Raw genomic sequence first — 23,399 nt, forward strand, 5'->3', positions numbered from 1 at the left:
GTTCTGAAGCTACGACACCATTTTGAATGTCAAAACAACAAAAATAAAGGTAATACCCAGCCTATCTCTTTTGCTTAATGCAGTCAAGACATGCTGCAATTCCTTTCATTAACCCTCAATACTAACATGAGGTTTACACTGTCAAGTAGCCCTTTTTAGCTCTTAAACTGTTCATATTACAGCATCATGGAGCACCAATATGCTGTGTCACACAGTGATTAGATGTGAACTTGCATCTGTAATTTCCTGTAAGTTCTTGCTCTTAAACATGTTGCAGCAGAGGGAGACAGATCAACACTGCTGTACAAAGAAAGGGGGAAAATCAAAGGCACAGCCACCCATCTTAGCCACTAGTTAAACAACAGCATTGACAAAGGCCTGAGTGCAGTTCTCCTCGGACTTTCTGCCATTGTACTTACACAAATTTTCCCAAAGTGCAGCGGAAACCCCAATGGCGAGTGTAAACAGAGTTTCCACCACGCTCCCACTGTTGTTACTGCAGTGTAGCAACAGAAAATTCAAGGAAATTCAAAGCCCCAAGGTCTTCAGCCTATCCACACAGTCAGTGAAGGGTGATAACGTATAGAATCGGCAGCTGATTTTGCACATCTCCCAATTTATATTACCATTGACTTCAAATGAAAATAAAAATTGAGCTAAAAGTTGAGAAATGTAAAACAAGCTGCTGACTCACATCACTTAATTTACCCTGTCACACAGTGTCAAAATTACCTTTATTGTTCCCAAAATGGATGTAAAGTTGGCTGTGCGATTGTTTGGTGTGGCAGTCCTTGCTGAACTGAGGCCCAAGCCAAATTTAGCTTCAAAACCCATTTAAGTGCCACTGGTGAGTTGTGGGTCCAAGAATGATATTTTTATGCAGTTAAGATAAAATTAAAAATGGACTGTAAATGCTGTGTATTTCAAAGAACAAAGAAAATTACAGCACAGGAACAGGCCCTTCGGCCCTCCAAGCCTGCGCCGATCCAGATCCTCTATCTATTTCTTGCAATTTTCAGTCTTCATTTAAATTTTTTAATGTTTTTCTTTCATGGAATGCTTTATGGTTTCTAGATGTGAAAACAGGTAAACCTTTACAACACCAGCCTTTTAAAGGGCTTCAACTTCCTATTGCTGGTCTCAATATTATTCATAAACTGCAGTTTTGAAGATGCAAAAATAGAATTGATTCTTAAAACCTGCATTTAAATTGTCAACACTCTGGGCTGGATAAAATCCAGTGGAGTGGTGGGGGGGGCACACAAAATGATATGGGGTGGCATCGGGCAGCATTTCCCATGTTGTCCTGCCCCCATGCCATTTTATCCACGGTGGGCACCGTGGCAGATGGGAAGTCCGCTGGGAGGCCAATTGAACCATTTAAATGGCCCCCACTTATCTTAGCCCCAGACGTTATATGGATCCAAGCCAAACAGTGAAGAATGAAACTGGACGCAGATCCTTTCTTTGACCAGTTTATTCAGAGTGCAGTATTACACATCTCTGCCTTCTGTTCACCCAACCCCTCGTGTCCAGCAGGCTCGCTTTATATTCGCTTCATATCCTTAATTGAACAATGCACTTCAGCTGTTTACTTTTAACATAATTAACCATTTACCTTTAACTACATAATTAAACATTAACACTGGAGCTTCCTCCATCTTCACTGCAGTGGCCTCTGCTCCTAGTGGCGCTGCTGGTCATGCTGAGCCGCCAGCCTTCTGATTGGTCAGCAGCTCTTGGGACAGCAGGCAGTTAATAGCTTGCCTGCTGATGCATTTGGTCGGGCGTCCAATAGAGGGCTGAAGCAGGATCATCCACTGCTTTCCAGCCTGTCGCCAGAGCCCCCGTCTCCAATATAAAATTCATCCTTCCATGCATGGTGTTTTACTTTGGGCTATGAGATGAACATGCCTTTTAAATCTGATGTCTGGTTCTGGAAACTGAAGTTTTCAAGATTTACAAATCCTGCCGTTAGAAAACCGGTTGAGTATATTCTATATTCTTTCCCACAGGATAATGTTTATCTGAAAGTACTGAACTTGTCCTATAATGGATTTGGTAATGAGGGAGCAAAAGCCCTTGGTGTCGCTCTTAAAGTTAATAATGTACTTGAACAGCTGAATATCAGGTATATCAACACCTACATTCTTTTCTCGCAGATTGAATACCATTTTCTGATTGTTTAAGGTGTTTTTGTATATGGTGGTTTCATTGCATGCTATCATGTTGATTGGAATAGAATCACAGAATCGTTACAGTGCAGAAGGAGGCCATTTGGCCCATCCTATCTGCACCGGCTCTCCGAAAGAGCAATAGTTTTATTCAAATAAAAACTGTAATTTGCACAGAGTGAATTCCATTAACTCAGGGCTGCTGGAAAACGCACTCTGCAATAACGGACAGCCTCTGGGCCTGGGGAAAAAGGTAGGTCTCGGAAGGAAGTCAGTTCACTGGACTGTATAGGAACTAAATGTTGGAAAGAGAATGAATGATACTAGCAGTCTGCAGGGCCAATGAGTGGGAGGCAGTGGGGGGGGGGGGGGGCATATTTCTTCCATTTGCATGACATTAAAACTAGGAAGTTTACTAATATTTTTTTAAAAGAAATGTTCCTCCCTGCATTTTTTTTTTGGTCCACTATTCTGAAGACTCTAATTCATGCTGGGCTTCATGAGCCTTCTGTTACCTCATCCTTCATGCGGGAGCCCAGAAAATGAGTGTCAGCAGGTCTGTCAGCCATTGGAACATCATAGCTAAGACTGATCTCACTCAGCATCTATATGCAAGCACTGTCAGGCAGAGGCATTGGATAGCAATTGAGAATGGAAACCTGATAGATTTTTCATTTTCCCCACCTCCCAACAGCTCCCCCCCACCCCAGGATGTTGTCCTGATTTTGATGCATATGGACACGGACTGATTCAGTATCTGAAGAGTCGTGAATAGCGCTGAACATTGTGTAATCATCAGCAAATGTCCCCACTTCCAACCTTATGATTGAAGGAAGGTCATTGATGAAGCAGCTGAAGATGGTTGAGCCTAGGACACTACCCTGAGGAACTTCTGCAGTGATGTCCTGGAACTGAAATGATTGACCTCCAAAAACCACAACCATCTTCCTATGTGCCAGGTATGACTCCGACCAGTGGGGCGTTTTCCCCCTGATTCCCATTGACTCCAGTTTTGCTAGGGCTCCTTGATGCCACATTTCGTCAAATGCTGCCTTGATGTCAAGGGCTCTCACCTCACCTCTGGAGTTCAGCTCTTTTTTATGTCCATGTTTGGACCAAGGTCGTAATGAGGTCAGGAGCTGAGTGGCCCTGGTGGAACCCAAACTGAGCATCACTGAGAAAGTTATTGCTGAGTAAGTGCCACTTGATAGCACTGTCGACGACAGCTTCCATCACTTTGCTGACTTAGAGTAGACTGATGGCACAGTAATCGGCTGGGTTGGTTTGTCCTGCTTTTTGTGTACAGGACATAGCTGGGCAATTTTCCACATTGTCGGTAGATGCCAGTGTTGTAGCTGTACTGGAACAGCTTGGTGAGGGGCACACCAGTCTTCAGTGCTGCTGCCGGAATGTTGTCAGGGCCCATAGCCTTTGCAGTATTCAGTGCCTTCCGCCATTTCTTGATATCACGTGGAATGAACCGAATTGGCTGAAGAATGGCATCTGTGATGCTGAGTACCTCAGGAAGAGGCTAAGATGGATCATCCACTTGCCACTTCTAGGTGAAGATGGTTACAAATGTTTCAGCCTTGTCTTTTGCACTGTTGCACTGGGCTGCTCCATCATTGAGGATCGGGATATTTGTGGAGCCTCCTCCTCCAGTTAGTTGTTTGATTGTCCACCACCATTCACAACTGGATGTGGCAGGGCTGCAGAGCTTAGATCTGATCTGTTGGTTTTGGGATTGCTTAGCTCTGTCTGTTGCATGCCGCTTCTGCTGTTGTAGCTTCACCAGGTTGACCCCTCATTTTTAGGTATGCCTGGTGCTGCTCCTGGCATGCTCTCCTGCACTCTTCGTTGAACCAGGGTTGATCCCCATGGCTTGATGGTAATGGTAGACTAAGGGAAATGCCGGGCCATGAGGTTACAGATTGTGGTTGAGTACAATTCTGCTGTTGCTGTTGGCCCACAGCGCCTCATGGATGCCCAGTTTTGCTAGATCTGTTCGAAATCTATTCCATTTAGCACAATGGTATCGCCACGCAACACAATGGAGGGTATCCTCAATGTGAAGTTGAGATTTTGTCTCCAAAAGGACTGTGCGGTGGTCATTCCTACCAATACTCTCATGGACAGATGCATCTGCAACACGCAGATTGGTGATGATAAGATATAGTAGGTTTTTCCCTCTTGTTGGCTCCCTCACCAGCTGCCGCATACCCAGTCTAGCAGCTATGTCCTTTAGGACTCAGCCTGCTCAGTCAGTAGTGGTGCTACCAAGCCACTTTTGGTGATGGACATTGAAGTTCCCCCACCCACAGTACATTCTGTGCCCTTGCCACCCTTGCGTCTTCCAAGTGTTCAACATGGAGGAATACTGCTTGGTCAGCTGAGAGAGGGCTGTAGTTGGTAATCAGCAGGAGGTTGCCAAGCCCATGTTTTTGACCTGATGCCATGAGACTTCATGGGACCCAGAGTCAATGTTGAGGACTGTCAGGGCAACTCATTCCCGACTGTATACCACTGTGTTGCCACCTCTGGTGGATCTGTCCTGTCGGTGGGATAGGACATACCCAGGGTGGGTGATGGTTGTGTCTGGGACGTTGTCTGTAAGGTATGAATCTGTGTGTACAACTATATCAGACTGTTGCTTCACTCGTCTGTGGGACAGTTCTCTCAATTTTAGAAACATAGCAACATAGAAAATAGGAGCAGGAGTAGGCCATTCGGCCCTTTGAGCCTGCTCCGCCATTCATTATGATCATGGCTGATCATCCAACTCAGTAGCCTGTTAATGGTTTTGCCCCATACCCTTTGATCCCTTTAGACCCAAGAGCTATATCTAACACCACCTTGAAAACATACAATGTTTTGGCCTCAACTGCTTTCTGTGGTAGTGAATTCCACAGGCTCACCACTCTCTTTTGGCACAAATCCCCAAATGCTAGTAAGGAGGTCTTTGCAGGGTCGACAGGGCCTGTTGTGTCGTTTTCGGTGCCTCGGTCAATGTCAGGTGGTCAGTTCAGTTTCATTCCTTTTAGAATTTTCTCTAGCGGTTTGGTCGTGGCTTGCTAGGCCATTTCAGAGGGCATTTAAGAGTTAACCATATTGCTGTGGGTCTGGAGTCACATATAGACCAGACCAGGTATGTTTTCCTTCCCTAAAGGATATTAGTGAACCAGATGGGTTTTTATGACAATCACTGATAGTTTCATGGTTGCCATTACTAATGGCTAGCTTTTTTTAAATTACAGATTTATTAATTGAATTTAATTAATGGTGGTGGGATTTGAACCTGTTTCCCAGAGCATTAGTCTGGGCCTCTGGATTGCTAGTCGAGCAACATTACTACTACACCACCATCGCCCCTCCTGCTGTGAAATATTAAAATACTGAATTTTAAAATTTAATTTGCAGAAGAACAAAGGAGGAAACTAGGAGCGCTTCATTCCTTATTATTCAAATGAAATAACCCTGGATGCCATAAAACAGTTGCAGTTGGGGCGGCACAGTGGCGCAGTGGTTAGCACTGCAGCCTCACAGCTCCAAGGACCCGGGTTCGATTCTGGGTACTGCCTGTGCAGAGTTTGCAAGTTCTCCCTGTGACTGCGTGGGTTTTTGCCGGGTGCTCCGGTTTCCTCCCACAGCCAAAGACTTGCAGGTGATAGGTAAATTGGCCATTGTAAATTGCCCCTAGTGTAGGTAGGTGGTCAGGAATGTGGGATTACTGTAGGGTTAGTATAAATGGGTGGTTGTTGGTCGGCACAGACTCGGTGAGCCGAAGGGCCTGTTTCAGTGCTGTATCTCTAAATAAAATCAATAAATAAAAATCAGGGAGGGGGATTGTGATATACTCGAACAAATTAGCATTGAAAGGGAGGAGACATTAGCAGTTTTAGCTTGCTTAAAAGTGGATAAATCCCCAGGCCAAGATGAGATGTATCCCAGGCTGCTATGTGAGGCAAGGGAGGCAGGGGCTCTGATGCAAATTTTCAAATCCTCTCTGGCCACTGGAGAGGTGCCAGAGGACTGGAGGACAGCGAATATGGTACCATTATTCAAGAAGTGTAGCAGGGATAGACCAGGTAATTTATAGGCCGGTGAGTCTAACATCAGTGGTAGGGAAACTCTTGGAAAAAGCTCTGAGGGACAGGATTAATCTCCACTTGGAGAGGCTGGGATTAATCCAGGATAGTCAGAATGGCTTTGTCAGGGGGAGATCATGTCCAACAAACTTGATTGAATTTTTCGAGGAGGTGAGTAGATGTGTAGAGGGTGAAGCAGTGGTGTAGTCTACGTGGACTTCAATAAGGCTTTTGATAAGGTCCCACATGGGAGATTGGTTAAGAAGGTAAGAGCCCGTGGGATCCAGAGCAATTTGGCAAATTAGATCCAAAATTGGCTGAGTGGCAGGAGGTAGAGGGTGATGGTCGAGGGTTGTTTTTGCGATTGGAAGCCTGTGACCAGTGGTGTACCGCAGAGATCAGTGCTGGGACCCTTGCAGTTTGTAATGTGCCTTAATGATTTAGACTTGAATATCGGAGGTATGATCAGTAAGTTCACAGATGACACTAAAATTGGTGGTGTCATAAATAGTGAGGAGGAAAGCCTTAAATTACAGGATGATATAGATGGACTGGTAAGATGGGCAGATCAATGGCAAATGGAATTTAATCCTGAGAAGTGTGAGGTGATGCATTTTGGGAGGACTAACAAGGCAAGGGAATATACAGTGGGTGGTAGGACCCTAGGAAGTACAGAGGGTCAGAGGGACCTCGATATACTTGTCCACAGATCACTGAAGGCAGCAGCACAGGTAGATAAGGTGGTTAGGAAGGCATATGGGATACTTGCCTTTATTAGCCGAGGCATAGAATATAAGAGCAGAGAGGTTACGATGGAACTGGATAAAATGCTAGTTAGGCCACAGCTGGAGTACTGTGTACAGTTCTGGTCGCCACACTATAGGAAGAATGTGATTGCACTGGAGAGGGTGCAGAGGAGATTCACCAGGATGTTGCCTGGGCTGGAGCATTTCAGATATGAAGAGAGACTGGATAGGCTAGAGTTGTTTTTCCTTGGAGCAGAAAAGGCTGAGGGGGAACCTGATTGAGGTATACAAAATTATGAGTACAGGAGGAGGGATGTCTTACTGCAATTATACAGGGCCTTGGTGAGGCCACACCTGGAATATTGTGTGCAGTTTTGGTCTCCTTATCTGAGGAAGGATGTTCTTGTTATAGAGGGAGTGCAGCGAAGGTTTACCAGACTGATTCCTGGGATTGCAGGACTGACATATGAGGAGAGATTGAGTCGGTTAGGATTATATTCGCTGGAGTTCAGCAGAGTGAGGGGGGATCTCAGAAACCTATAAAATTCTAACAGCACTTGACAGGGTAGATGCAGGAAGAATGTTCCCAATGGTGGGGGAGTCCAGAACCAGGGGTCATAGTCTAATACGGGGGAATACGGGGTAAACCTTTCAGAACTGAGATGAGGAGAAATTTCTTCCCCCAGAGAGTGGTGAGCTTGGGGAATTTGCTACCACAGAAAGCAGTTGAAGCCAAAACATTGTATGTTTTCAAGAAGGAGTTAGATATAGCTCTTGGGGCGAAAGGGGTCAAAGGATATGGGGGGAAAGCAGGAACAGGTTACTGAGTTGGATGATCAGCCATGATCATAATGAATGGGGGAGCAGGCTCGAAGGGCCAAATGACCTACTCCTGCTCCTATTTTCTATGTTTTTTTGAGGGGCATAGATGGGGTAAATAGAAAGAAACTTTTTCCCTTAGTGGAGGTGTCAATAACCAGGGGGCATAGATTTATGGTAAGGGGCAGGAGGTTTAGAGCAGATTTGAGGGGAAAAAAATTTCACCCAGAGGGTGGTTGGAATCTGGAACACACTGCCTGAAGGGGTGGTAGAGGCAGGAACCCTCACAACATTTAAGAAGTATTTAGATGAGCACTTGAAATGCCACAGCATACAAGGCTACGGGCCAAGTGCTGGAAAATGGGATTAGAATAGATAGGTGCTTGATGGCCGGCATGGATACAATGGGCCGAAGGGCCTGTTTCTGTGCTGTATAACTCTATGACTGTATGACTATTGATGATTACTGGAAAATGCCGAGAAGTTTTTTTAATCTAGATTATTGTACATGCATAATTGTGACTAGACTAAAGACAATGTTTTTGTAAGAAAATGTATTTACTTTTATATAGCATCTTATCACCTCTTTTGAAGTGCTACACATACAGTGAATTTCTTTGGAAAGCAGTAACTATTATATGGGCAAGTGGGGCAGTAATTTTGCCCGTAGCATAAATCCACAAACAGGACAGAGATGAATGACTAGTTAAACTGTTTTGATGATGTTGGTTTAAGGAGAATATTGTCTTACACACCAGGAGAAGTCATTCCTATTCATTCCAATGGGATTTTTAGCAAACCCCAAAACAACAGGCAGGTGCCATCTCAAAGAAGCGCCCTTCTGGAAATGCACCATTCCCTCAAAACTGTACTGAACTGTCAGCCTGTATTTTGTACTCAAACCCCAGAGTGGGGTTTGAACTCATAACTGTGTAACTCAGGCAACAATGCTCCCAAGTGAGATAATTTGTAAAAGGTAAAATAAGAAACCATAATCAACATGCTTAATTCTAGTTTGGTCCAATAAAATATACCATATTGTATAGATATCCAACCACTGATCAATATGTGAATTTGAGATTCTAAAGTTTTGTGATTTTTATTTTGTTTTGTTCTTACAGTAATAATCATATTTCTCCAGAAGGAGCAGTGTGGTTATCCATAGGACTGAGAAGCAATACTGGTCTAATTGTGCTTAATGTAAGTATAGTACCAAACAGGTATACACTTATCAAATGGCTTATTGTAAATGAGCTATTCCAACCATTGCATCAAATAATTAATTATAGTTTCAACAAATCTCTGCCTATAAATGACAGATAAAGGGAGGGAGTGGGCATCAAAGCTGTCCGGTCCTGTACTGGAGACCTGACTGCAAATTTTGGACAGAAGGAGGGACATTCTGTTTCCCCCTAAGTGGGATAAGAAACTCTCCAGACATCTGTTGAGTAGGCAGCGGAAGGCCTTTGCTTGACACTTCTTGTCCCAAGAACATTGCTGCAATGCAGGAGAAAAAAATCAATAATTTGAAATGGTTCTTAAACTAGGAATACTACTGAAATACTTTCTCATCAGAGCTGCATCCCTCAAAGCCACATTAGTTACAAAACTCAAAGCACTCCCCTCTCCCACTACCCTGCATCATACTGCAATCAGTGCACCCCACTTCACTAAACACTCTTTTCTCCTCATCCACTCATACTCAGCACGATTATGAACTTCAGTTACTCATAACTCACATCTTACACAGTCAGCTAATCCACCATGTCAGCAACATTCTCCAAATATTCCACAAGTCTCTGACTAGCACACTTCTACTTTCTTGCACACAGCAGCAGGCAACTGGCTGACATCAGAGGAGGAAGAGCGCATCTGCACTCCTTTCCCCTTTGTAGACAGCATCCTGCCAAAAATAGTAAGAGGCAGAGTGGAGGCCGTGACTACAGGCAATGCTGAAGGATAAACCGTGCAGGGTTTTTTTTTATACCAAATCCTCTTTGTCTCTTGTCGTAACTCCCACACCCCATAAACTCTGCATGATGAACTGCAGATGCTTTCAATACCCACACCTTTCTCTTTGTTCTCCTTTTACATCACAAGCTGACCCTGATCCTTTTCTTTCACTTTGACTCCCGAGAATATCAATGCCCTACAGCCAGTTGAAGAGGAGTGCAGTGTTGCAAAAGATACACCGTCACTTGATTGACTCTTGCAAGTACCAGCTCAGATACTGACACTATGTGGATTTCAGAGGGTCGGTTAGAGAAGGAATCTATATGTGAAGTAATTTAAGCCTGTCTCAATAGGTGCCAGGGTGCAGAGCAGCGGCCAAACAAAGTAGGTAAAACAACAACTTTAATTTATGTAGCACCTTTAACAACGTAAAATGTCCAAAGGCACTTTACAGGAGCGTTATCAAACAAAATTTGGCACTGAGCCACTTAAAGAGATATTCAAGCAGATGACCAAAAGTTTGGTTGAAGAGATAGGTGTTAAGGAGCATCTTAAAGAATGAGAGGAGTAGAGAGGCAGAAAGGTTTAGGGAAGAAATTTTCAGTGATTAGAGCCTCAGCAGCTGAAGGCACAGTTGCCAATGGTGGAGTCATTAAAATCGGGGATGCGCAAGATGCCAAAATTGGAGTTTCAATATCCAAGGGTTGTTAGAGATAGGGAGGGGCGAGGCCATGGAGGGATTTGAAAACAATGGTAGGGAATTAATGTGTTGGGTAGAGAAAAGGGGGTAACTATTGCAGCAGCTGAGCTTTTTCTTAATCGTCCCCTTGGTTTCTGGTGTCATAGTTGCAATGTTAGAGGCTCACTGCAAATATATATTATAAATGTGCAGATACAATATTGTTAATACTCTATACTTAATTTGCATGGTGCTTTTCCTCTCAATGTCTTGGTGCTTTACTGACGTGCAGTAACTGGTATCATTGGCGGCAGAAAGATCTTACCCGATTTGTGGAATTTTTTTGCATTAATTTCAGGATAACAAAACTATTTTTTAAAAAAATTCCTGGCTTAAAAAAAACTTCTATTAATACACTTCCAGCAGCGAATAACATTATATCATAATTGACTATGGCACCACCCCAAATATTTCAGTTTTCAGTACAAACAGCAGTAAGATAGATGATCGATAACTAGTGCCTGCTATTCATTTGACGTTCCCTGCACATTTGACTTCCGCAAGACTTTGCACCGGAAGGGGAGATGAAAATGATATGGCACCCTCTACAGGGCACCAGGATGTGTGTGAACAGGAAATGCAACAGCAAATCTCCTTAACCAGTAAGAATTTGAACAGCAAAGTCTGAACAAGGAAGTGTAAGTTGGACTATTTAATCAATGCCAAATCAGGTATAGAAAGCAAAATAAAAAGAGGGAAAGAAAGATGAGATTAAGCAAGAGAGAACAGAAAAGTTTTTCAAAAAGTAATTTAATTTTTTATAAATCTCTAACAATTTAATGCTGAGAAAATGATAGAGTCATAGAGTGATACAGCACTGAAACAGGCCCTTCGGCCCACCAAGTCTGTGCCAACCAACAACCACCCATTTATACTAATTCTACATTAATCCCATATTCCCTACCAAATCCCCACCATTCTCCAACCACCTACCTACAGTAGGAGCAATTTACAATGGCCAATTTACCTATCAACCTGCAAGTCTTTGGCTGTGGGAGGAAACCGGAGCACCCGGCGGAAACCCACATGGTCATAGGGAGAACTTGCAAACTCGGCACAAGGCAGTACCTAGAACCGAACCCAGGTTGCTGGAGCTGTGAGGCTGCGGTGCTAACCACTGCGCCGCCCAACGATACTGTGCACTTGTAATAATTTTCAATACCAGAGACGTTTGGCAGTAATTACGATTTATCACGGTTAAAAAGGAGGCTTAGACAAAAATGGACAAACCTTAACTTACTATGACAAATTTAAGTTCGCATCTACAGTGCAAGTGCAAGAACCTTACACCATTCATGGTATTTGCATAGTGAATCACAGCGAGATGTCTTTTTCGGGTTTAACTATGCATCTGCCCTCCTGAGGTTGCGGTGTGATTTGCGCATAAATAAGAGTGAGTGCCTCACAATTATTTTGACAGTTAATTCTGGTCCACTCTGTTTCAGTGATGTTGATTGAGGGACAAATGTTCGCCAGGACACTGGAAGAATTCCCCTGCTCTTCGAGTAAGGCCGTGGGATCTTCTATGTCTATTTTAGCAGGCAGAATGGGCCTCCGCTTATTTTATTACGGTCAAGTGAGGACGGGTCGAAGGGCTTCCCTCTTTTCCCTCTCCTTGTTTGACAGGTTTAATTCTTTCTTAGAGTGGATGTACTGGCCAATTCAGTAGGTGTTTGGTTCTTGCTCTGATCATAACAAGAACCAATCGGACAGGTTTTCTTAAGTTAACGAAGAACGAGGTTAACTTTATTGTACCTAAACAGAACTATTAAAATAATAAACAATGCGCCACCTTTCATTCACACACGCACACTAGATGTTTACACACACACAATGAGGTTACAGAATGGGGAACGGTAGATTGGTTGAATTAGAGTCCATAAAAATAAAAAGGAATACAGTCTGTGAAGTTTGGTGATTCGCTGGCTTCTAGCTGAATTCAGTGGTCCTGAGGCTCTTAGTTTGAAGGGGTAGATGACTGGTTCAGTGGGTTTCTTGGAGATAGTGATGAGGATGATTTCCTCCCACGGTATTTCTGGTTGTAGCTGGAGTATGCAAAGGTGTTCAGTCAACAAGCAGGAGTTGAAAGCTTTCAAACTGGAATGGAGAGAGAGAGAGTGACCCTTACTTAGGGTCTGCTCATGTCAGAGTTCAGTAGCTTCTCTGCTGTTGAGAAAACCACCAGGTTAAAACCACAGATGGGAGGGGCTTATCACATGACAGTCACTCGGTGATTCAATGATAGCAGTGAGCAATATTTCTCTACTTGCTGAAAAAAAAACATGTAGTTCCTTTAAACTTCCAGAGTCTTGGTTCTTGCTGGGAAATACACAGACATTTTGTCTCCCTCCTCACAGTCCTTTACAATGTACGTTACAATGTAGCAGACTATGTGATCATAAGCTGCCAGCAGTTATCCCTTTTTAAAATGTTCATTTAAAATTTCTTCAAAAAAATATAAATTCAGATCTCCAGTCAGTGAACCAAAGAAAATTATAATTTAACAAAACACATTGGCTTAACAAATAGCTCATCTTAAAAAGCAGTGTCTTTGATAGTGCAGCACTTCTTCAGTACTGTACTAAAGTATCAGCATGGAATATGTACTCAACAGCTTGAACTCACACTTTCTGACCAAGATGAGAATGCTATCAAATAACTAGGCTAATATATTGACCTGAAGGTTCTAGTCTGTGCTCAGTTAGTTGATCTCAGCAGTCACATCGATATTACCCAAGATTAGGAACAAAAAAAAAATTAGCCAGTATTCCCATTCCCAATTTCTATCCAGTACCCTTGGTATCTACACTCCAAAAGTGGATTTTTAAAAAAATTTAATTTCTGGGATATGGGCAGCGCTAGTAAGGCCAGCATTTATTGTGCATTCCCATTTTTCTTTAAAGGTGGTGGTGGGCCGCCTTCTTGAACTGCTGCAATCCATGTGGTGAAGGCACTCCCACAATGCTCTTGGGTCGGGAGTTCCAGGATATTGTCCCAGCAATCACTGGAGGCAATGGTGTTCCATGCAGCTGCACGTCTTGTCCCTCTAGGTGATGGAGGTCATGGGTTTGGAAGGTGCTGTTGAAGAAACCTTGGCGAATTACTGCAGTGCATTTTGAGGATAGTACACACTGTAGTCATGGTGCACTGGTGGTTGAGGGAGTGAATGTCTAAGGTGGTGGATGGGCTGCTGATTAAGTAGACTGCTTTGTCATGGATGGTCTCAAGCTTCTTGAGCTTTGGCACAGAAGCAGCCATCTAGATTGTCGGGTCAATGTCAGTGTCATAGCTGTGCTGGAACAGCTTGGGTGGAGGCGCAGCTAGTTCTGGAGCACAGTCTTTAACGCTACAACTGGTATGTTGTTGGGGCCTGAAGGTTTGCTGTGTCCAGTGTACTCCGCCGTTTCTTGATATCAGACAAGAGTGAATCGAATTGACTGAAGACTAGCATCTGATATGATGGCGTCCTCGGGAGGAGGTCGAGGAAGATCATCTTTGCCTGAAGATGTATGCGTATGCTGGTTGAAAACATGATGAACCTTGTATTTGATACACCCCTTCTCTTTCCCCCCCCCCCCCCCCCCCCAACAGGAAAACTAACTTGTAGTCATTTGGTATTACAGAACTTGAGTATTGCTGAAAATAGAGACATTATGTTGATGCTTTTCATCCTGCACTCATCAGGACAATCTGCAAGAATACCAATGTAAGGGAAAGCAACAATTTATACTATCTGAGAAGAGAGTGCTGATTGGTTGGCAAGTGAACTCTGATTGGTAAAAAATAACTTACTAACTTATCATCAGGTACAGCTTACACATCAGGAATTGCTACTTGAGTAGGGTACTGAGGGCTGCGGGTGCCTATGGAAATGTACCCCAGTAAGAGTCAGCTCTTCAAGGGAGAAGGGGTTCAAATTGAAAATAATGTGGTTTAATCATTTTAAATGCTACTTCAAGTAATTAAGCTTTTATGATCTGTGTTTACAGATGGCCCGCAATCCTATGCAGAGTGCTGGATGTTATGGGATATTGAAAGCCATAAAAGAAAACCCCAAAAGTGCCTTAGAATCATTGGATTTCTCAGTAAGTATTATTCTGCTCCTTAAATAGTTACTACATTTCAACTGTGACTACACTTCAAAAATACTTAATCGATGGTAAAATGCTTTGAGACATCGAGCTGGATTTTAGGGCCCACCAAGGTAGGATCAGAGGCGGGCGCACAGTGTATCATGACAGGTGGGTGGAGGGCCCACCAATGTTAGCTACCATTTTTTCCCTTCAGAGGCTGCAAGCCAGGACACCGTAGAACATTGCTGAAGAGCAAGACCTTACAGTCCCCTCTACTTCTGGTAAAACTGGTAACTTCTCACTTGCACACAGCAGCTCAGAGAGAGCCAACCAACAGGGCAGAGATAGTGTAGATAAGGAATTGACACCTGGTGAGATAGAACACAAGGATGCCAGACGATATAGATGCATTCTGTCAGCTACTTTGTGGATTCCTTATGTGAAAAGCAGTAGCAAAGAGATTGAAGAATACATAGAAACCTTAAGAAAGAAAAAGCGTATAGAGCAGCACACACCCAAATCAAGAGGTCTGGTGCCAGCACGAAATTGGGCTTGCACCTCATGCAAATATTCCAGAACAGCTGCCAGCACCTGTCATACCACCACAGGCAACTTGCCCTTCAGGAAGATTGAATTTTGGGTCACTTGCCTCACCAACAGTGGCCTCTAGTAAGTCACAGGGAGGAAGGGGAACAACAGCAGGTGGTGGGTGGGTGTGAGGGGGAAGTGTAGCAATCGTGGCCAGCAGTGGCAATCAGGATTGCTGTGAAGCTCAGAGGAGCAGTCCTGTCTTACCCTACTCTTCCACTCTTCTTAGCACCTTTATTCCTCCTTTTCAATCAACTAAATCCTTCTTAAAAGAATCTACGGACTCTGATTGAACAGTTTGCGACAGAGGATTCCACATTGTATTGACTGTCTGTGTGAAGAGGTTTTTTTTCTAACTTCCCTCTTTAAATTTTTGCTCCTGTTTCCTCTCATATCCTCAAGCTGTCCCGAAGAGCTGTACAATGTTGAAGTCCTTTAAGATTTATTCACTGTTATAATATTGGAAACCTGACAGCCAATATGTGCACAGCAAGGTCCCACAAATAACAATGAGATAAATGAGCAAATAATCTATTTTAGTGATGTTGGTAGAGGGATAAATGATGGCCAGGACACCAAGGCCATTCAGCTCATCATGTCTGTGCCGGCTGAAAAAACTAGCCGCCCATTCTAATCCCACCTTCCAGCACCTGGTCCGTAGCCTTGCAGGTTACAGTACTTCTGGTGCAGGTCCAGGTACCTTTTAAATGATTTGAGGGTTTCTGTCTCCACCACCGATCCGGGCAGCGAATTCCAGACACCCACCAGCCTCTGGGTGAAAAGTTTTTCTTCTAATCCTTCTACCAATCACCTTAAATCTGTGCCACCTGTTAATTGACCTCTCCACTAGGGGAAGCAGGTCCTTCCTGTTTACTCTGTCTAGGCTTTTCTTTGAATAGTTTCATGAGATCTTTTACATCCACCTGAGAGGACAGGCGGAGCCTCTGTTCAACATCTTACTTGATGCATGCCTGACAGTGCAGCACTGAGGTATCAGCCTGGAGTATGCACTATAAACCTGAAACCATCTGAATCGGAGGCAAGAGATGGGGTGTCAGCTTTGTTTCAGTGGTAGCACTCTCCCAACCTAATTGATTGTAGATTCAAGCCCCAGTGTAGAGCTTGAGCACTTAATTTAGCACATACAATTAAAAGTTTGCATTCATGGCATCATCTTTTTCAAAGGCCTCATACTGATAGAGTGATCAGAGTGGTGTCACATCTTAAAAATGCCACATGTACATAAGGCAAAAATTCTGATAGAATCACTTATGCTAAGTAACCAATCAGCCAACCCAAGTACTCATGATATAAATGTGAATTAATCAAACTGCTTTTGATTTGCTCAGTTGGTATAAATGAAGAAAGAGTCGAAAACTGAGCAGTCAATCTGCTCAACGTTTTTCAAAGCTACTAATTCCATTCTTACAGTAGCAGAAACCAAACAATCAAAGTGGAGACAGAATTGCATCAGATAGGGCCTTAAGAACTCTGGGCTGATTGAATCAGGCCAGCTAATTGGTAACCTTTGCCCCATAATGACACCTTGGGGTGTGCCACCCTGATGCCATGATTTCAGCCTTTAAAAGGCAGGCTGCTATAAGGGTATGGTAAACATGAGTCTTTTTATGTTATTTAGTATTTATGAAGCCATGAGCTCTTTCACTATTGAGATCAGTGTTTTGCTTAAGCTGTCTTTGTGTATTCCCATATCACTGAGCTTTGAACCTTTATGATTCTGTTCAGGATATCAGAATTAATAATGATTTTGAGGACTTGTTCAATGATGTAAAACAACAAACTCCAAATCTTCAAGTGAAACATGAGAAGAATGCAGATCAGTTCAAAAAACCAAGATCTAAGGTAAAAAGTTACTTTTTTTTGCCTGATGGAAAATTAATATTCTCAGTTAATGTGGATCACTTAACCTGCAATACCTGTTGTTTTATTATATATTATAAATTCTTTGGATCATCTGAATTAAAGTATCTTGAAGAACTGTAATAAACTCTATTTGTCAATCTACTGATTTTACTCGATCATCTTCCACTTCTGTATAGAGGCTTTACAACTGTTGCTAAGAATCAGCTTGCACATGTGTTTTATCAGTCTCCAGCCCTCTTTCCCAGTAACATGATGGTTAAGTTCCACTGAAAGCATCAGTACTCCTCACCAATGTGTCATCAAAGTGCAATTTCATTCAAAACAGAATGACTACTTCCCTCTCCTGCCATTGAGCACCAATCCCTCAGGATGGATCATTAGTTCTAGTTTCTTAGTTCCCTGTATGCTGGTAATAAAATTCACGAGAGACAAGTGTAAATAGAAGGTAAAGGTACCTCTGCTCTGAGGACAGTCTTAATATACTGCGATTCAAATGAGTTTTCTTAAATTAGTTCTTTCTCCTTTTGTAGGATGGAATAGCCACCTGAATAGGCAAAATCAGCAGAAGATTCATTTACATGTATTTTGAAGAGTTAATTGTATATGCCCAAAGTTGCAGGATGGAGATATGGAGGCAATCTAATTACTAGCAAAAATACAACAAGCATGGCTTCTTGAGGGAAAGCAGGTGATCTGCTCCCTGACCCTTGACTGTTCTATAATTTTTCCCCTAGGAGGTGCAGGAGAACTACTCAAACTAATTCTCATTTCATATGGAGGGGTTTCTCATCTCCATTTGGTGAGCATCCTCTGTGGCTCAACTGTGTGCAAGAGCTTCTTAGAACTACTGAAGAAGGCCATTCATCCCAATGTATCTATTACTACAACAATCCGAAACGAAACCCACAGCTCTGCTTTCTTCCCATAGCCCTGTACAGGATATGCAACTTTCATCCTTATTTTGCTGCTTTTCACTTCACTTGTTATATTCAGTCACATAAAATATCTTTTTAGGTTTTTAATTGTCCCAGAAATCTGTCACTAATCCGCTCTACACAAACCTAAATTAATGGTTTATGAAGTTCATGATGTTTTTAATGTAAATATTTAAGAATTTGCAGTAATGCCCACAGCTACCTTTTTGAAAATTCATTTTAGTGCTCCCAAATGTCTCATTAAGCTGAGCTCATGACAGCTTAGATTTATAGACAAGGAAGGTCCTACCTTTGATTGCTAATTTGTTCTGAGTTAGCAAACACCATTGAGAGTGTAGGCTTGGTTAGAGAGGAGAAAATCCATCAGGACTCCTGCTCTTGCTCCTGGTTGCCATCCAGTGACACTGCCCCACCCCGCTCACAACTCCCAGTAGAAGTAGAGGGGTGTGGATGGCAGGTAAGGACAAAGTCAAGTTTGGCTGTAATAACCAGCAGTTATTCTGCCAAAACCTTTTATCCAAGCTGGCATGTGAGTGACAGGTGGCCCGTAGTACAGAAAAGAATCAGCACCTCCAGTAGAGGAAGAGAGGAGAAAACACTGGCAATGGGAAAAGGAAAAATCTAAGATTGAGTTTTATTGGCCAAACACAGTTAGGTGCAGAGGAAATGTACCACATTTCCACTGATGCTGACTGATGTAGTTCTTTTTCATTTATCACAGGCTGATCCCCTTACTAAACTGAAGGAATACATGAAGCAGTACCACGTGGAGTTGGAGCATTTCTTAGACAACTTCGATGTAACTGAGACTAGATCTATCAAGCTATACGAGTTCCAGCAGGGTCTGAAGGTTAATATGTCACTGCATTCTTTGTAATGAAAATACAGTGAAAGTTGTATAAACGGACAATCCCAAAAAATAGACAATTATCAAGAGACCCAAATAACCTGCATGGTAAAATATACAAAAGGCACTCTGAAACCACAGACACTTGCAAATTCTGAACTATGGACGGCCCTCATTGCACCAAAGCCTTTTACAACTTAAAATATGGGACACACAAGTCAGTGCAAGGAGACAGCGGGTTTTGCGAAAAAAGTGTCTTTTGTGGAATGGGGAACTCTTTGCCCAGCACCCATAGCAACAGAGAAACCCCTCTATCACTGTCATTGAATGCTTGCACAGCTCTGGGTAAAGAACTTTCCATTGTACTGAAGAATTTCACCATATATACAATGACCACTTTTAAAATTAGGAGACCTGCAAAAAAAAAAAAAGGGCAGCTGATGCTAGTCAGTAGGATGTCTGTAATTTACAGGTTTCACTGTACAATCTGTCTGATATCTCAATTATACTGTAGCCCTGCTTTTGCAGACTGCACTACTGTGTAAATGAGCTAGTGTGCATGTTCCTGGAGATGTGCAGTCCCACCCCATGAGGTGCTCTCCTTTTATGTCTCCAGGTGCAAATGTAAATGGCTACTGCTGGTACGTTCATCTGAGCCAGGGTAATGAATAAACTGAATGTCACCTTTAATAATACTTTCACTATGAGTTAAAATAGATCAGAACTGATTTTCATAGTACAAATAATGGAAACCCTTCATATTTGTGACAAAATGGTTATGGAAACTACACAACCCATGGAAATCTTGTGCCTATTGTTTTAAAACAAAAAGTGGTGCATTTTCAAACTCAGGTGTTGCACATCATTTGAACCACCAGAGGGTGCAATGTATACAAAACTTATTTATTCACTGGAAGTGGGCATCACTGGCAAGGACAGTGTTTATTATCCTTAACAAGGTTGTGATGAACTGCTTTGGTGAAGCTACCCCCACAGTGCTGCAGGAAGCTCCAGGATTTTGACCCAGCGCCAGTGGAGGAACAGCGATATACTTCCAAGTCAGATTAGTGTGTAATTTGGAGGGGAACTTGCAGCTAGTGGTATTCCTATGCATCTGCTACCCTTGTCCTTCTAGGTGGTAGGAATTGCAGGTTTGGGAGGTGCTGTGAAAGAAGCCTTGGTGAGTTGCTACAGTGCATCTTGTAGGTGGTACACACTGCAGCCACAGTGCCCCGATGGTGGAGGAAGTGAATGTTGAAGGTGGTGGATGGAGTGCCAATCAAATGAGCTGCTTTGTTTTGCTCGGTGCTGAGTTTCACTAGTCTTATTGGAGCTGCAGTCATCCAGGCAAGCAAGAGAGTATTCTATCACACTTCTGTTTTGTGCCTTGTAAATGATGAAACGGCTATGGGGAGTCAGGAGGTGAGTCTCTCGCCACAGAATACCCAGCTTCTGACTTGCTATTGTAGCCACAGTATTTATGTGGCTGGTCCAGTTAAGTTTCTGATTAGAGGTGACCCCCCCCCCCACCATGCCGCGCCTCAGGATGTTGATGTTGGGAGATTCGATGATGATCATGTCATTGAACATCAAGGGGAGACTTTCCCTTGTTGGAGGTGGTCATTGCCTGGCACGAATGTTACTTGCCACTGATCAGCTAAAGCCTGAATGTTGTCCAGGTCGTGCTGCATGCGATCATGGACTGCTTCATTATTTGAAGATTTGTGAATGGTATTGAACACTTTGCAATGATCAGTGAACGTTTCCACTTCTGACCTTATGATGGAAGGAAGGTCACTGATGAAGCAGCTGAAGATGCTTTGGACTAAGACACTACCCAGAGGAAACCCTGCGGTGATGTTTTGGTGCTGAGATGATTGGCCTTCAACAATCACAACCAGCTTTCTTTGTGCTAGGTATGACTCCAGTCAATGAAGACATTTCTCCCTGATTCCAATTGGCATCCATTTTACTAGGGCTCCTTGATGCTACACTCGGTCAAATGCTGCCTTGATCTCACCTCACTTCACCTCACCTCTGGAATTCAGCTCTTTTGTCTATATTTGGATCAAGGCTGTAGTGAAGTCTGGAGCTGAGAACCCAAATTGAGCATCAGTGGTGAATAATGCCACTTGATAGCACTATCGATAACACCTTCCATTACTTTGCTGATGATTGAGAGTAGTGTGGGGGCAATAATTGGCCAGATTGGATTTGTGGACAGGATATACCTGGACAATTTTCCACTGTGGGGTAGATGCCTTGCTGTAACTGTATGGTAACGGCTTGGCTAGAGGCACAACTACTTCAAGAGCACAAGTCTTCAGTGCTGCAGCTGGGATCTTGCCGAGGCTCTGAGCCCTTGTTGTATCCAGTCTGCTCAGCCATTTCTTGGTATCACTTGGAGTGAATCAAATTGACTGAAGACTGACATTTGTAATGATGGGCATTTCAGGAGTGTGATGGAATACTCTCCACTTGCCTGGATGGGTGCAGCTCCAACAACACTCAAGAAGCTCAACACCATCCAGGACAAAGCAGTCGCTTGATTGGCACCCCATCTACAAACATTCACTCCCTCCACCACCGACGCACAGTGGCAGCAGTGTGTACCATCTACAAGATGCACTGCAGCAATGCACCAAGGCTCCTTAGACAGCACCTTTCAAAACGCGACCTCTACCAACTAGGACAAGGGCAGCAAATACATGGGAACACCACCACCTGCAAGTTCCCCTGCAAGTCACACACCATCTTGACTTGGAACTATATCGCCGTTCCTTCACTGTCGCTGGGTCAAAATCCTGGAACTCCCTTCCTAACAGCACTGTGCGTGTACCTACCCCAAATGGACTGCAGTGGTTCAAGAAGGCAGCTCACCACCACCTTCTCAAGGGTAATTAGGGATGGGCAATAAATGCTGGCCTGGCCAGCGATGCCCACATCCCATGAATGAATTAAAAAAAAAAGGTGGAAGCCTAGATGGATCATCCACTTGGCACCTCTGGCTGAAAGTGATTGTAAAGGCTTCAGCCTTGTCTTTTGCACTCTTTGAGCAGACTTTTGAGCAGACCAGCCCTTAAGCAAAGATATAAGGAAAAAGCGTGCTCTTTGTCTCCATTATTTTCCATTCCCTTTAGTGTCTCAGTTATGTTTTAATAGTTATGTTGAATTCTTTTCTCATGTTACAATCCAACTTCTCACAGCAATTATTTTCCCCAATTTGAGATTTGCTCCCTACTTCTGCTCATAACTGTGCATCAAGCAAGAGGTGTGTAGGGGATTTTTTTTCTGAGGGGCACAAAAAAGAAAATGTTCATTTCACCACCCTCCACTTTCCACCCATAAGATTGTTCTTGTATAGATTGGGTAGCAATTGTTTTCAAAAACACTTTTAAACATTCAGGTCATGATAATTTCACACCTAGCAAAATCATAACTTCCCACTTTAAGCGTGATTAATAGTTTTAAGTGTTGGGTGGGTATCTGTTTTGACAAAGTTTACTTGCAGCTGGCTGTGCCAGACAAGTGCGTTGGGAGCTACTGCCACTAGCACAGGGCTCTTGTGCAATATAATTCCACCGCAGAGTAGAATCAAATCTGATTGTTTTACTGCAACGAGTGATGTGTAAGCAAGGATAATGTTTGCTTGGATATAAGGTGACAACTCCTGTCTCTTTCAGAATGCTAAAGTCCCTTTAAATGAAGTTGAACATCAAAAGTTGATAGATTTACTGGACAAAGAAAAGGATGGTGAGATTGATTTCAGGTAAAAGACTCAGATTATCTACAGAACAAAATTCCGTGTTCATTCACCATCATGTAAGAAGCTGAGAGCTGATTGGCAATAGGGCAAAATAATAGTTATAACCAAAGGTCAGTTCCTCAGTAATTTTGCTTTCAAGCTGAAAATTAATTCCTGTTAAAATCTGATTTCTCAGTATTATTCCACATGATTCTTCTTTGGCCTCCTTGTCTCGAGAGACAATGGGTAAGTGCCTAGAGGTGGTCAGTGGTGTCAGTCGCTGTGAGGCAACTATGGAGTGACCTCTCCATGGCGCATGCCTGGGCGAATGTATGGAGGTTGAGAGTTGCCCAAGCGTCAAAACCCCCCTCTCGGCCTTTCTGGTGGGGTCCAAAGGAGTGCAGAGCACGACGTTTGGCACCGGTATGGCTGCAGGAACTTCCGGAAACATGCCAAAGGTGACACATGACCGCCTACGGGGTTCCACTCCGGATTTTCTGTTAGGGTTTACTCCCTTAGCCGTGGTCTCTCCCGAGACGCCCACAAGGCAGCTGTTCATTTGACAAATAAAACAAGTTAGGGTTATACCCTCATAACCAAAAAATACTTGCTGCAGTCAGGTGGGAGTTGAACAGTGCAAACCACCCTCACCAGGTGGCCGTAACCAATTGGGGGCTTGTCTGGGATCTGAACTGCCAGACAAACGGGAAATTTGGAAAACGGGAGGGAAAATTGACCTCTAAATTGTGGAAGGGTAAACAAACAGGTTTTCTTGTACTCTTCTGTTTTCCTCTACAGTGCTAGGAACAAA

At 43.3% G+C, this 23,399-nt stretch overlaps 1 protein-coding gene across 2 annotated transcripts in view; it reads left to right on the forward strand.

Annotated features, from left to right (window-relative positions):
* Positions 1–23,399, forward strand: part of lrrc74b (leucine rich repeat containing 74B) — a 56,956-nt gene that overhangs the window by 28,835 nt on the left and 4,722 nt on the right. The window contains exons 8-13 of one of the 2 annotated variants that reach the window (XM_068054697.1): positions 2,016–2,131; positions 8,946–9,024; positions 14,506–14,601; positions 16,924–17,040; positions 18,718–18,846; positions 22,527–22,612. In XM_068054697.1, coding sequence (XP_067910798.1) covers positions 2,016–2,131; positions 8,946–9,024; positions 14,506–14,601; positions 16,924–17,040; positions 18,718–18,846; positions 22,527–22,612 — 623 coding nt within the window. The remainder of the gene's footprint in view (positions 1–2,015; positions 2,132–8,945; positions 9,025–14,505; positions 14,602–16,923; positions 17,041–18,717; positions 18,847–22,526; positions 22,613–23,399) is intronic. The other variant, XM_068054698.1, reaches the window with a different exon arrangement.

Source organism: Heterodontus francisci, chromosome 23 (assembly GCF_036365525.1).
Source record: "Heterodontus francisci isolate sHetFra1 chromosome 23, sHetFra1.hap1, whole genome shotgun sequence".
Classification (NCBI taxonomy): Eukaryota; Metazoa; Chordata; class Chondrichthyes; order Heterodontiformes; family Heterodontidae; genus Heterodontus; species Heterodontus francisci.